The 13,915-nt window shown below is 54.6% G+C and overlaps 1 protein-coding gene across 2 annotated transcripts; it reads right to left on the reverse strand.

Moving 5' to 3' along the window:
• Positions 1-97: 97 nt before the first annotated feature.
• Positions 98-8,902, reverse strand: CA7 (carbonic anhydrase 7). Of its 2 annotated transcripts, none has more exons than XM_027119888.1 (7): positions 8,759-8,902; positions 5,996-6,193; positions 3,040-3,158; positions 2,220-2,315; positions 2,056-2,118; positions 1,374-1,529; positions 98-871 (listed from the first exon to the last, which is right to left on the reverse strand). In XM_027119888.1, the coding sequence occupies exons 1-7, from the start codon at positions 8,796-8,798 to the stop codon at positions 749-751; spliced, it is 795 nt and encodes a 264-aa protein (XP_026975689.1). In that variant the 5' UTR covers positions 8,799-8,902; the 3' UTR covers positions 98-748. The 2 variants fall into 2 exon arrangements, with proteins under 2 accessions (XP_026975689.1, XP_026975690.1); XM_027119889.1 differs by lacking the exon at positions 8,759-8,902 and adding an exon at positions 8,049-8,354.
• Positions 8,903-13,915: the final 5,013 nt, after the last annotated feature.

A 13,915-nucleotide genomic window follows, 5' to 3' on the forward strand; every position in this document is an offset into this window, starting at 1 on the left:
TGCCCACGGCCCTTTCAACATCCTGTGCTTGACTCATCACCACGGCCTCCCCGATGCCTGGAACAGCACTTGACAGAACACAGGCACTCAACGGGTATTTGTTGCATGAATGCATGAATTTATTAATCAGTGCATGGATGGACTGTCATGTAGGTGGCTTTGGTGGCTGGGTGGGGATGAAGGGAGATACTCCGTAAGCTGTAGCCAGTGCCTGCCTATGGCGGCAGGTGGCTGGAGGGAGAAGGTCATGTCACCTCCAGCAGGCTGGGTCCTGATTTTAATGGCCTGGCAGTGAGGTGCGTGCATGGCGGAGGCCTGCAGAAGAGGTAACACCGAGAGGGCAGCTCTGCCCACTTCTAATTATTGCTTGAGTCTTTCTGGCAATGCCAGCTGCCTGCCCTGGAGAGTTTGGTCTCATCCATCACAGTGTGAGCTCAGGGTGGGGCTGCTGCCATTGCCAGCGGGGAAGACAAGAGGAGGTTCCCAGGGGCCTTTGGGTGTTGGAGAGCAGAGGCAGCCTTAGGCTCGGACCATGCTCAGCTCCTGTCCTTCCTGTCCCCAGGGCATCTGGAAGGTGTCCCCCGACTTGAGGGTCCCATCGAGAAGCCTCCAGGTGGCCAAGGAGCAAGCCAGCTGAAGTGGGGTCCACAGCAGCCCTAGGCAGGGAGCCTTGGATGGTTTGGTGTCTGCTGACATGGAAGCCCTTGGGAAGATGGTGCTTCAGTGTCCGGCTGGGCAGGTAGGCAGCTCAGGCCCAGAAGGAGGCCTTGACCACACGGCCCTTCAGTGGCTGTGGTGGCCGGAAGTTGTTCACCATGTGGATCCTCTCATCCTCCTCTGTGGTGAAAAGCAGGCTCCGGAATTTCTCCATCTTAAGGCAGAAGAGATACTCAGTGCAGAATGGGGGCGCTGTGGTCCTCTCTGATCCCAGACACAACATCTGGCATACCCTGCCCAGCCAGTTCTGCCCCTCTCTCCTCTTCCCCCTAGGGCTTGTCCCTACTTCTCCCCACTCATTTCTTCTTTGGGAACCCAACCTCAGTTACTTACTCACTAAAAAGCCTCTGAACCTGGACCCTGCTCCACCTAGTTCCAGTTCCTGTCTAGCTAAGAATCATCAGCAAATGCAGCATTCAGATTCTAACACACTAGGGGTGGTCCCAGGATCCAGGGATCTCGCCTTCTAGTCTGTGTCCAGGTCCTAATAACTAACAACCAAGCTGACTCCCACCCAAGAATCGAAACATTTATTAGCAAAAGATGGGAGCCTGGATGGTGGGACCACAGGCTGTGGGCTGCTGGTTGGGAGAGTCACACTGCCCGGGTGTGCCTGAGTGTCGCATCCTTCCGTCTGGTACTCTGGGAGGGCTCACCTGCCTCTCGGAGATGCTGATGGGCTCCCGGAGCACAATCCAGGTGACACTCTCGGTCAGTGGGGGTGTTGTCAGGGAGCCAGGGTAGGTCCAGTAGTGCCGGCTGGCAGGCAGGAGGTACTTGGGGTTGAAGCAGCTGAACTGGGCCTTGGTGCCCTGGGGCAGGGTGGGGGACCCAGGAGTCAGCAAAGACCTCCCAACAGGATGAGACCAACACCCTCCCCACCCATTTCTGTCAATAGGATTTAGGCTTCTCCTTGGCCCATTGATGCAAATTGTGGCCAGATGTCTGTGATCCCAGAGGCTATATTCCAGCCTGGCTGGCCCTCTCCACCCATTCCCTTGTATGTAAAAGCTGTGGTTCCTGAAGCTCTTTGGGCACCATGTTCTCTCCCTTGCCTTCAACAGAACTTAATGGCGCTGCTGGTCAGAGAACCATTAATGTGACAGGCATCTTATCAATCCTATGCCCAACCAGACTTCACGCTGGGCATTCAGTGGGGCCATGGACCCTGATGACGAGGAGTCAGTTGCAGGGCACCACAGGTGCTGACCTGCACCCTTCACCTCTGCCAGGGTTTGCTGCCAGGATGGAGGAGTGGATGGGCCCACTCCATGATCTAGCCTCTTCCTTCCTCCCCACCAGGCTGCGTAGATCAAGAGCATGGACCCCTGGTCTCACCTTAAACCGAACCATGTAGAGTGCATCTGTCAGACGGTTCATGCTGGGGTGCTCGTCCCCCGTCTGTCAGGGAGAAGTAGTGTGAGGCCAGATCTCACTGTGTTCTGGAACTAGGGGTGGTACCAGGCCTCCCACGGCCTTCTGGGCCCAGGTAACCCCCTCACCTCCAGGAAGACACCAACCACAGCCAGGCCATCGGGTGCTGAGGCCGCCTCCCCAAAGGTGCTGTACTTCTTGGCATTCCAATGAACCAGGTGCAGCTACAGGGGCAACGACAGGCCAGGCCAGTGCTTAGTGCCTCCCAGGGGCCATGGGAGCTCAGAGCCAGGCTTCCCTCACTCCCACCGGACTCCTGGCCCCTCTGCGGGAGGGGCGGGCCACAGATAGCATTTACCCTGTTCTGGGCCTGACCCTTTTCTGAGCCCCAAGGGACCAAAGAGATCAGGCCCTGCCCTCCGTGAACTGTGAAACAGATAATGACTATCCAGTGTGACACCTCCCTGAGGAAGTGAAGCCTGCAGCTGAGTCCAAAGAATAAGAAGGGGGTTATCAGATGGAACTCTTGGGACAAGGTATTCCAGGCTGAAAGAACAGCAGCCTGGAGATACGAAAGAGCCAGGTGTGGGCAGGGGATTCATCACATGCAGGTCAGTATGGGAAGAGGTCAAGGGAGATGAGGCCAGGCAAGGCCAGTTCATGCAGGGCCTTGAATGCCAGGCTTAATCCTTGAAGGGTTGTTAGTAAGGCTGTGGTGGGACTGGATTTGTCCGTCATAAAATTCCTTCTGGACACACAGATCAGGACGACAGTAGGCAGAGTTCAGGTGGAAGACCTGAACTTCAGGTGAAGGGCGTCTCTCCCAAAGGTCCCCGAGTGACTTCACTCTCTCCAGTACCCCACACCAGGCAACTGTCAAGACCCTGGCTCCCCAGTCCCCAACTCTTCCCCAAGTGGTAAAGGGATTCAGGTAGAGGAGGGTCTTACTTCGCTGGGGAATGACTTGCCGTCCACCGTGTGCTCTGAGCCCTCACTGTGCTTCTTGCCCCAGTGGAAATGGAGCTGCCTGAGCCGGTAGGGCCCATCCAGGGGGCCCCCAGTCACCACTGCAGGGGAGAAGGGCGGTGTGTAGCAATTGCTGTGAGAGAGCCCACACCGCCCGCAGACAGCAGCGCCAATATCAGGGCAGTGCTCAGGAGAGGGATAAACTTTTCATTTGCAACATTCCTTGCTCTAAGTGGACTTGGATCAGTCCCCGCCCAGTTCCCTATGCCCTTAGCTGGGCCAGGGCAGAAATCCTGGAGCCCTGTAGGTGACAGAGGAGTCTGGTACACTGAGTGGGTATATCTCTCCATCTGGATCCTCCCCACTCTTGCCCAGTTTCGAGTGGAAGCTGGGACTTTGCCTCTCAGGCCCCGATTATCACTAACAATAGACCTCCCAGGTCTGGAGCCCTGACCCAGAACTGGGTCGGAAAAATTCTTTTCTTTAGTCCTCATAGTAGCTTATGAAAGACAAAACCTATTATTATTTCTATTTTATAAAGGAGGAACTGAGGCACAGAGAGGGCAAGGCATTTGCCCAAGGTCACACAGCAAGGCACTGAGCTAGGATATAAGCCTGCATCTACTTCATATAAGTTCAGAGCCCAAGGCCCTAATCACCAGGTCGTGCTGCCTCCCCAGAACCTGGAGGATCCCCAGGACCTGATGTCTAGAGGCCAGCTCCTAAGGGTCCCCACTCTGATGGTCAGGCCCAGGTACCTCCAATGTCCCTCCTTCATGCCCTCTTTGGCAAGCCCCACTTATGCTGGTTTTGTGAATTTCCCACTCTGATACCTGGCGAGCTGGGGCCACTCACAAGGCCTCCTGGGACTGATTGAATTTCCAGCTGAAAGAGATCTGGCAGTGGAGGGAGCCCCAGCCAGGGCAGAATGTGAGCTCCTGGATCAGGTGACGGCCCTGGGCTCAGAGTTCCACTAGGCCCCTGGAGGACGGGTGACCAGGGCAGGGCCTTGCCCCCCGTGGGCCCTTCAAGGAGGAGGACCATGGGACAGCCCAGAGGCCCATTCTTGCTGTCCTGCCTCATCTGAGAAGCGGGGCCTGTCCATGGCAATGCTGGGTGGTTGACTGAGCCTGGGGGTGATGGCTGTGGGCCAGGGCCCACAGGCCCAGTCAGGCTGCTCCATCCTGGGGAGGCAGGAGTAGACAGACCTGCAGGCTGAGCTCTCTGCTATGGGCTGGGAGGGCCCACTCTTCTGAGCATGACCCACCTGGGACTCCACAGTGCAGTCTCTTAGGGAGTGAACTGCCTCCCTAAACCTTGAGCTTGGCTCCCTTAGCCTCCTCTCTCCATCCTGACCATAGAACACACTGCCATTCACTGTGTACTTCCTATGTGTTCAGCAGTCTGCAGACATTAATCCCCACAGTGACCTAGAGGGGGACACATTGTTACCTGTTACCCCCTTGGCCAGACGTGGGACTGAGGCTCAGAAAGGTAGGTATCCTGCCCAAGGTCACACAGCTGGGGAGTGGCAGAGACCCAACTGTCTCACTCCCAAGCCTACTTTCTTCCCACTGGTCCCCTACCCCTCAGGCCTGGGCATTCTGATAGGGGACGGAACCCAAACCAAGTCAGAAAGTGAGCCCCTGGATCAGTGGTCCAGAGGAATGTTTCCTTGGGCCTTCGCCTGCCAAGAGTGGCCTTCACTGAGCTATTGATGTCTGAATTGAGCCCTCAGTGCCCTCTGAAGGCTGTTTAGAAGATCCAACCATTTGAAAACTGCTCCTTCATAAACTGTGATCTAAGGTCATCAAGAGCTCCATGTCCCTCCCCAAAGTTCTGGGTGGGAGGCTTTTCTTAGAATTCAGTACCAAGAATGCTGTGTCTCTCTTCTGAGGATCTGTTGGATTTCCTACCTTCTGCAACAAGAACTATAACTGATCCTCTTTCCCCTTTTCCCTAGCCTACCAGGGAACTCAGAGTTAAGCAACTAAGATCATTCCTATCTGGCTTTCCTCCCCTTCTCTGCCCTTTGATTTTCTATTTGAAACTTAAGTTTCGCTGAGTGCTTTCATTGTGCGTATGGGGGGGTTGGGGGAGGCGACAGAGGGGCAAAGTACCAGTCACTTCCTTACATAAGAAACTTTAGCAGGTTCCCTCCTTACCCCACTTCATCCCTCACAGGCCTGGTCATAAGGACAAAAATCCCTTTACTAAGGAGCACTCCCGAGGCTTCCGTCCAAGAATTTATCATGAAGGAACCCGAACTCTAATCCCAGGGCAAAGAGACCTTGGAAGGAGCTGCTACAAGTTCCCACTGGCCTCTCTTTTGTCCAGGACGGTTGGGATCTTGAAGCTGTAGGTGGGTTGGAGAAAAGACCTTCGGAGTGGGAGCAGGCTGGTTCTGGCCCTCCCCAGCTCAGTGAGTCTCTACTTGCCCAACTTAGAGGTAGGTTCTTGAGAAGAATAAAAGAACTGCCTGTGACCTTGGCAAGGGGCCTGGCACACTGAACATTTTATTTCCGTTCTCTCTCTGCTGGGCTTGGCCAGATCACACAGAGAGGAGGGTTTGGCCTTAGGCCACACAGCAGCTCAGTGATGGGGCAGGGAGTGAAAACAAACCTGACCTAAAGCACAACTGAAAGAGAAGAAAGAGAATTAGCATTTCTTGAGCATCTGCTATATGCCAGCACGACAAACATCACTTCAGTTTTTCGTTTCTCCTCTCTATGATCCTAGGGAGGAAAATAGGGTCCTAATGCTCCCACCCTATGCATCAGGAGACTGAGGCTCAGCCTAAGGCTTCACAGCTGGGGAGAAGTGCAGCCTTCCTTCCCTACCACAGCACGTTGCCCCTCCTGAGCCTGCCCGAAACAGGTTAGGATCCCAGGGGGAAGGGTACCAGGGTCCGGCAAACATCACCATAAGGGCCACTTACCACTTCGGTCATCACTGTCATTGAAGTCCACTTGGACAGAGTGGCCATTGTTGGCGATGCTGAGGGACGTGCAGGACTCATAGGAAAGATCCAATGTCCTCAGGCTGGGCGAGTACACAGCCTTTCTGGATACGATATTGATTGGTGACTGGCGGTCTCCCCGGGCAATGGGATACAGCTTGTGCCAGTGTGAGGGGCCTGCAGATGGGGAGAGGGCAAGGACTCAGGCCAACCTGAATCTCTGGGCTGCAGACTGAGGGCACCTGTAGGGGATGGTCTCCGTGCTGTCCTTTCAGAGATTAGCCCCTGCTTTGGAGCCATGAAGTCTGGAGCTCCAATCCCAGCTCTGCCACTTCCCCTCTCAGCCTCCATTTCCTTGTCTGCGAAATGGCCTCACTAAAACTCTCCACCCAGAGCTGATAGGAGGCCCAGAGAGGTAATGCATGGAAGGCAGCACAAAAAAGCTACAGGCTCAGGGGCAGTTTGGGGTAGTGGGTCCTCCCCGACAGGCAGTATTGCTTAGAGAGGTCCCCGGGCTCCCGAACTCCCTTACCTGACCCTACCAGGTATCTGGCCTCTTCCTGCACTTTGGCCAAGTTCGAGTTGGTGTTTGTGAAAATGACAACAAAAGTTCACATCAACCTCGCTTTGGCTCTGTGACATGAATTTGCTCCTCATACCAGCCTCGTGAAGTAGAAACGAGCATGATCCCCATTTCACAGATGAAGGAACTGAGGGCCACTGGCGCATGTGCGCGCACACACTTGGGCACTGGTATAAGTACACAGTGTGTGCATGCATTGCCCCCAGCTGCCCTCCCCAGACATGTGCAGGTCCGGGGAGACTTTCACGTGTGCACACATATATGCACAGTGACCTGAGCTCACCGCACCCAGAGCCATCAGGCCCAGTAACACATGTGTACAAACACATAGCCCTGCCAACTACCTCTGACACACACATATGCACCCTCACAGCTATCCCCTGTTGCAAACCCAGGTCTGCACTAAGAGACTACAGCAAAACACATGCTCGTGCACACACATACACACACGCACACACACGCACACACACCTGCATGCACACCCACGAGCACCCACCACCTGCCTCCCAGAGACTCCATCTGCAGCCGAGAGGCTCGGCATCTCCCCGGGGAACATCCTGAGATGCAGCCTATTTTTAGAGCTATTGCCGGCTGGTGCTTCTCCCTGTTTTTGGCTTCTTAAGTTTTCCTGAGAAAACAGCAGCAGGTGCCGACAAAACTGTGTCCCCAGTGGATGACTCAGAATCATGGCCCAGACCCACTGGGTTATTTTTGAAGTCCTGTGAGCATGCTGCATGCCGGCACCTTCATCCTCTGTCTTTTCCTCCCTCATCGCAACTAGACTGGATGGCCCAGGACTGGGCGAGGGGCAGCAGCTTCAGGGTGGCCAGCTATGGGGCAGGCCTATTGGGATACTGGATGCAGTGCTGGTGGGCAGGACCAGCAAGAAGGCTGGAGTCAGGGGGAAGCACCCTGAAGCTGGCTGGGAGCAGGTGCTGGGGGGGAAGAGGATCTTCTATGGGTCGTGTCAACCTGCCCCTTCTCTGCCTCTCTCTACACCTCTGCTGATCTCTGTTGCCTTTTTCTGAAAGTCTCTTTCTAGCTTTTGCATGTCTAGATTTGGGGTTCTCCCCTCCAGAATATTCTCCTGTGTGCTTGGGGTCCCAGAGGGGCCAGAGACACCACAGCACCTCCCTAACTCCTTCTGGCCCATTGTAACCTCCAAACCCCCAGACTTTGTAGCCTAGGACCCCCGCCCACCCTCACAGAGTGCCTGTCTCTCCTCAGATGAGTGGGACGGGGGCGTTCCTCCCACCAGCACTTCCGCTTCTCCCCACCCCCACCTGCCTTGCCTGGGTTTCATCCTGGCAGCCTGGATCTTGGCTCCTCATTGTTCATCTCGGGAAAAGCAAGAAACCCTTATCCCACACCCCGACCCCAGTTTGGTAAGAAATAGCCCGAAAGGAACTGACTTGCCCCAGTCTCACACTCGAGCCTTCTGGCTCTCACCGTCTGCCTCTTCTCCCTTCCTCTGCATCTTAAGTAAACTGAGGCAGGACCGAGGAGCTATTCTCCCGGTCAGACCAGGAGGCTGGTGTGGGCCACGGGCTCCCATGCCTCACACCTGGACGTGCTCAAACACCCTGCCCGAGGCAGACACCCAGACACATCCGTGAGCCCCCAGATGCTCCCTTCCTTCACATACCTGCCGACTCGAAAGCTCGGACGCTTCGACCGGGAAACTCTCTGCGCAGGACACCGCGCCCTTGCCCACGGGGAGCCCAGCTCGCCGGAGGTCCCGGCACACACGCGTGCGCGCTCCCCGCACAGACACCGCGCACAGCGCTCCGCCGGGACCGCCCCCCGCTGCCCTGGGCTACCTTCACCCGCTGCGCACTCCGGCGATGAGTGAGTGTCCCGGCCCGGGTCAGAGCGTGCGGGGCCGTCAGGGGCTGCGCGGAAGAGGCGGCTGGACGCGTTCGGCCGCGGGGTGGCTCGCCGGCGGCGGGGCCGGCCGGGGTGCAGCGCGGACTTTGCGCCAGGTGCGGGGGGAGACAAGGCTCGGGCCGGGCGGGTGGGCCGGGTTCTGGGGGACGGATGGGAGAGGGATCCCGGTCCCGCCTAGAGGATAGGGGGCTTGAGGGTCCCGCAAACCCGGCTGGGCGCGAGGGTCAGGAGCGAGTCCCAACGGGTGGGGGCCGGCCGGGGTCTGCGCCTACCGTCGTTGTGGCCGTAGCCCCAGCCGTGGTGGCCGGTCATGCTGTTGCCGTCCCCGCAGCCGTGCACCTGCCGGCTCGGCTCAGTTCTGCTCGCTCGGACTGCGGCTCCGGCCCCGCTCGCTGCCGCGGAGCAGCCTCTTAAAGCGGCGGCAGGCGGGAGGAGCAGTTCCCAGGCGACCCGCCCCCCACCCCCCCCCCCAGCAGGGCGAGAGGGGCCGGCCCTGCCCCGCCCTCGCCCACCCGCCCTCAGGCCAGTTGAGCCCCGAGTTGAGATGCGAGATGCGGGGGGTGGGTGGGGGGCGGTCAAGGGGACCTAAACCCCAGCCCCATCCCCACCCTGGCCCTGGTCGGAGCACTCTCCCTCCTTACCTCCAGCCCGTGTACAGGCTCTGGGGCAGGAGAAACGGCTAATGCTGAGGGCGGCCTCTGTTTCTCCACATCCCATCTATTCCCCAGGCTTGTCACTGGGCAGTAAATCCCACCACCAGAGACCTGGGCTCTGGGCCCTGAGTCCTCTTGGACTGGGACCCTTTTAAACTGCAGATTGCACTGACCATCAGGTGTCCAGAACTGGAGCTTCCCCTGTTTGCCAGACACTGGCAAGTTCTGGGCCAAGCTTTGGGTCCTTCCTGTCATCTAACCCTCTCAGCTTCCCTACAACAATGGGTGGTCCTTGCATTAGCCCTATTTCACAGAACAGGAGACTGAGGCCCAGAGGGGTGAAGTGACTTGCCCGAGGTCATCTAGCCAGAGAGTGAGGGATTTACTCTTAGTTTGTCTCACTCCTAGGCTCTTGTGCTCTTTACTACTTCCCCTTGGTGCTGGGGGCAAAGGGGTCCTGTGGTTGGGATCTGGGAGCCCTGGGCTAGGAGGAGGCCTCAGGCAGAACCGGAGCCTCAAAGGGGGAGTGGGGAGTTTGGGCTTTAACCACTGGTCATTAAGACAGACAGACCCACAGACACCAGCTGGCTTTCCCATGGAACTAAGTCTGAGGCCTTGCCTCCACCCTCTCCTTCTCTTCCTGGCTTCCTCCTCTGTCTGGGTCTCTTTGCCTATTCCTCTACAGCCCGCTGTTTGTCCCTCCTTTCCTTGCCTCTCCATGACCTTTGGCACACCTGCTGGGAGCTCAGGGCCTCCACCCTGCACTCAATCTCAGTATCTGCCTTGGCCCAACATTTTCCCACCCACAAGGCCTGGTCCTTGCTGTGCCCTCCACCTGGGACGTCCTCTGTCTTCCACCCACGGGCTCCAGCCGGCCCAATCCGACTCATCTGAGGATGTGGCCTTATGCCAAGGATAGGGCTTGTCTCTGGCTAGGCCGCAGCAGGCAGTTTTGGGAAGACAAACAGATGAGTGGATAGAAGGACAGACAACTGATCCCACCCAGGGGCTTGTACCCAACCAGAGTTGAAGGGCCATTTGTGAAGTGTCTGCTGGTCTGACCTCTACCAGAGGAGACTATTTCAGGCCCTGTTGTTGGCTGACCTTGTGAAGGAATGTACCATCTTGTCTGCCAGGCTCCCCTATATCTGTGTGGCTGTCTTGGTTTCCCTCTTCCAGGCCCTGAACCCCTCAGGTCCCCAAGTAGAGTTGTGGAGATCAAGGGACAACTGGTCGCTGGGCCAAGGTCAGTCAGTGACTTCCCAACACTGCCTAGATGCTCCTCCCTGACCCAAGAGCTGGAAGGGGCCCTTAATAGAAATCTGACCCTAGGGCAGGGGGGCAGGGCATCATAATAAGCATGTAGGGGGTGGCGCCCAAGACTGGCATGTGACAGGGCATGCAACCTTGTCAAGGTCCCAGGTCTCCGAACCAGAAATGTCATCCTTAGACCAAGAAGACAAAGACTAGCTTCAGAGTGAGGACTGCAGTCTCTGTTCATCTCCCAGAAGAGCCAACCACTCTTCTCCTGGGGGAGTTGCAACACTTTCAGGGCCTGGGGATGGGCCCAAATGTGTCTACTTCATTGACCTACTTCCCCCTCACTGTGACCCAGAAGACATTTCCATGTTTATTTATAGTGCTAAAAATGTTGGGATTACTTAGTTTTGAATCCAGTTTCATCCGCACAGCAACCCCACTTTACAGATGAGGAAAGCAAGGCTCAGAGAAGTTGAGTTAGGCTGTACTGTGAGCAACTGAGCAAGAATGAAAACCCAGGGCTGCTGAGTCCCTTATTCAGCATGTCTAAAATCACCAGGAGAGGGGAGGAAGTGGATTTTAAATTTGATTGTCATTTGTGTATATATGCGAGACTCTCTTCACAGTGACTTAAGAGAAGCTGGGGAGAGTGTTTCCCTCCAGGGTGGAGACTGGGAGCCCCGAAGGGTGGGGGAGGGTGCGGAATGGGGGTGGGAGGGACACTCTTTACTGCCTACTCCTTTTGAAAGAATTAAAGTATTGCCTCTTTAACGACCAGATAAAAGTTGATCCAATTCTTTCCTTCCTATATCCTGTCTTTGGCAATTTTCTCTGGGTGCTGGAGAACTGGGAACTCAGGTAGGTAAGAGGAGCTGTTGGAGTCTGCCTGTCTCAGGTGAAGCTCCAGTTTCCCCGCAGCCCACTCAGGTCAACTTGGGAAAGACTGTGCCCCCATTCAGGCACCTCCTGTCTCAATTACGTGCCGTCTTTAAAGCTGAATTGATTTCACTGCTCTGGAGTTTACTCTTTGGTCTCACTGGCATCAGTGGCCTCCTGGATTTTGCTGTTTCTGGCGGAGAGGGAGGGTAGGGATGTGTGAGCCATAAGGAAGGGCTGGGGAAGGAGGGCAGGAGCAGATTGCACAGCCACACCTCATTCATTGCGAACTTGACCAGATCTCACTTCCCCTCTCAAAGTTACAAGTCTCTCTTCTCTATAACAATGAGGTGATTAGGGCATCATCCCAGCCCTGACCACCTCATGGGATCCCTGTGAACATTGGTTGAGACAACAGTTGTCCAGTGCTGCACCAACAGGCAGAATCTTGCCTGCTCTTCACTGTGTGTTGTGCACATGGCCAGCGGGCCAGACCGCAGACCTAGAGACTCTAAGATCAAAATTATAGCTTATTGTGGGTTGTTTTTTGTTTTTTAAAAAATTTATTTATTTTTGGCTGCATTGAGTCTTCATTGCTGCACGTGGGCTTTCTCTAGCTGTGGAGAGCAGGAGCTACTCTTCATTGGGGTGCACGGGCTTCACATTGCGGTGGCTTCTCTTGTTGTGGAGCACGGACTCTAGGTGCGCGGGCTTCAGTCGTTGTGGCTCGCGGGCTCTAGAGCACAGGCTCAGTAGTTGTGTGTGGCGCACGGGCTTAGTTGCTCCGCGGCATGTGGGATCTTCCCGGACTAGGGATCGAACCCGTGTCCCCTGCATTGGCAGGCGGATTCTCAACCACTGCACCACCAGGGAAGTCCTGCACCCGTTTTCCGATCTATCAGATGGGAATAGAGAATCGAGAGGGCTAATAGGATGGTCAGGTGAGGTGATATCTGTGAGTGTCCTGGAACCAAGTATGTACTCTCAGACCTCTGTTCTTTCCCCTTCTCCTTAGCTTGTTTGGACACATTTAAACCAAACATTCCTTTTCCAGTTACAGTGGTAGCACCTATTTATTGTAGAAAATTTGGGAGAATCAGAAAAGCATAGTAAAGAAAATTAAAATCACTGGTCATATTACCACCCAAGAATCACCGCTGTTAACATTGTAGTGACCATGCTGCCGGGCTTTTTCCATATGTATCAGTAGTACTTAAAAGACAATCGGAACCATATGTGGAGCTTTGGGACCAGGTTTTTTTTTTTTCACTTCATGCCCTATGATAAGCATTTCCCTGTGTCATCAGTCTTGGAGAACTTGACACTTACTAATTGCACAGTGCTCTAGTATGTGGATTATTTCCAGTTTTCACAATTGTAAATGCACTGCAGTGGACATCCTTATTTATACATCTTTGTGTGTGTGTCTGATGATTTCTCTGGGAAAGTGGTATAACCAAATAAGATGAGGTACACATTGTGGGTAAGGCATTTTAAAATGTAGAAGGTATGGTGGAAATAGTTTTAGAAATTTATTCTTTCATTCAAAGCATTTACTGAAGACTTATTAGATGCAAAGGGCTGAGCCAGGCATGGGTGATACAATTGTGAACATTACAGACCCACAGTTTTCTCAGCCGAGGGGTGGAGGAAAGAGGCAAGAGATTGGCCAATGAGCACCAGGATGAGAAGGGCTGGGATAGATAAGGTCAGGTAGGGAGGGCTAGTGGCTAAGGCCTGGGAGTGTGTCCTAGGTTGTGATTCATTCTTCCTGGCTGGTTTCCCACAGATTATAACCTCTTCCAGGGCAGAGGTAGCCCCAAACTTCCTGGAAGCCCAAGTATCCTGTCTGCTCCAGCTGAGACCAACCAGGATGGGTAAAATAATAGACCTAAGCTGGGTCTGGCTAGATCTGTAGGGGTGTTTGTTTCTAACCCCTGTGCCACCTTTTAATAGCTGTGAGAATTTGGAATTTTACTCACCTCTCCAAGTGTCTGCTCTCTTGGGTATAAAATGGGGTAAACAGTAGTATCTATTGCATGGGGTGAGTACAATGAGCACAGAATGGTGATGCGTGTCAAGGGCCTGCCTGGCATATGAGTACTCAGTAAACAGAGGTTGTATAGGGATTTGGGGGCTCAGTTTTCCCACCTGTTCAGTGGGAGATTGGCCTAGGTTGGTGGTTCTCAAACTTGAGCATGCATCAGAATCACCAGGAGAGCTTCTTAAAAGTTTCCGAGGCCTCACTCCAGAGTTTCTGTTTCAGCAGGTCTGGAATGGGGCCTGAGAATTTGCACTTCTAACAAGTTCACAGGTGATATTGATGCTCCTGGTCCAGGGCCTCACTTAGAAAACCAATGGTCTAAATGAATGCAGCCTTTGTTTCCTGGTCTGATACCTTTGATTCCCTGTCTTCTATAATAGGAAGAACTTGTGAGGTGCCCTGAGTTCCCAGATGGCAGGGTTTGTGTCTGGTCAACCGCCATGGCTCCATCACAGGCACCTTTACATGCTGTTATGGGTTGAATTAGATCCCCCAAAAGTTGTTGAAGTCCTAACCCCCAGGACTTTTGAATGTAATCTTATTTGGAAATATGGTTTTTGTAGATATAATCAAGTTAAGATGAGGTCATTAGGGCG

Source organism: Aethalodelphis obliquidens, unplaced genomic scaffold, assembly GCF_003676395.1.
Source record: "Aethalodelphis obliquidens isolate GAN/ISIS:26980383/991018 unplaced genomic scaffold, ASM367639v1 scaffold20, whole genome shotgun sequence".
Lineage (NCBI taxonomy): Eukaryota > Metazoa > Chordata > Mammalia > Artiodactyla > Delphinidae > Aethalodelphis > Aethalodelphis obliquidens.

What these genes read in the sequence shown, in the direction of transcription:
- CA7 (XM_027119889.1), bottom strand. Translation starts at nt 8,154, where the DNA reads ATGGGAGCCCGTGGCCCACACCAGCCTCCTGGTCTGACCGGGAGAATA. An exon ending in TCTACATGGTTCGGTTTAAG is followed by an intron (nt 1,530 to 2,055) that starts GTGAGACCAGGG and finishes ACCCTGCCCCAG; the next exon opens with GGCACCAAGGCCCAGTTCAG. An exon ending in TCAGCATCTCCGAGAGGCAG is followed by an intron (nt 872 to 1,373) that starts GTGAGCCCTCCC and finishes TTCTGCCTTAAG; the next exon opens with ATGGAGAAATTCCGGAGCCT.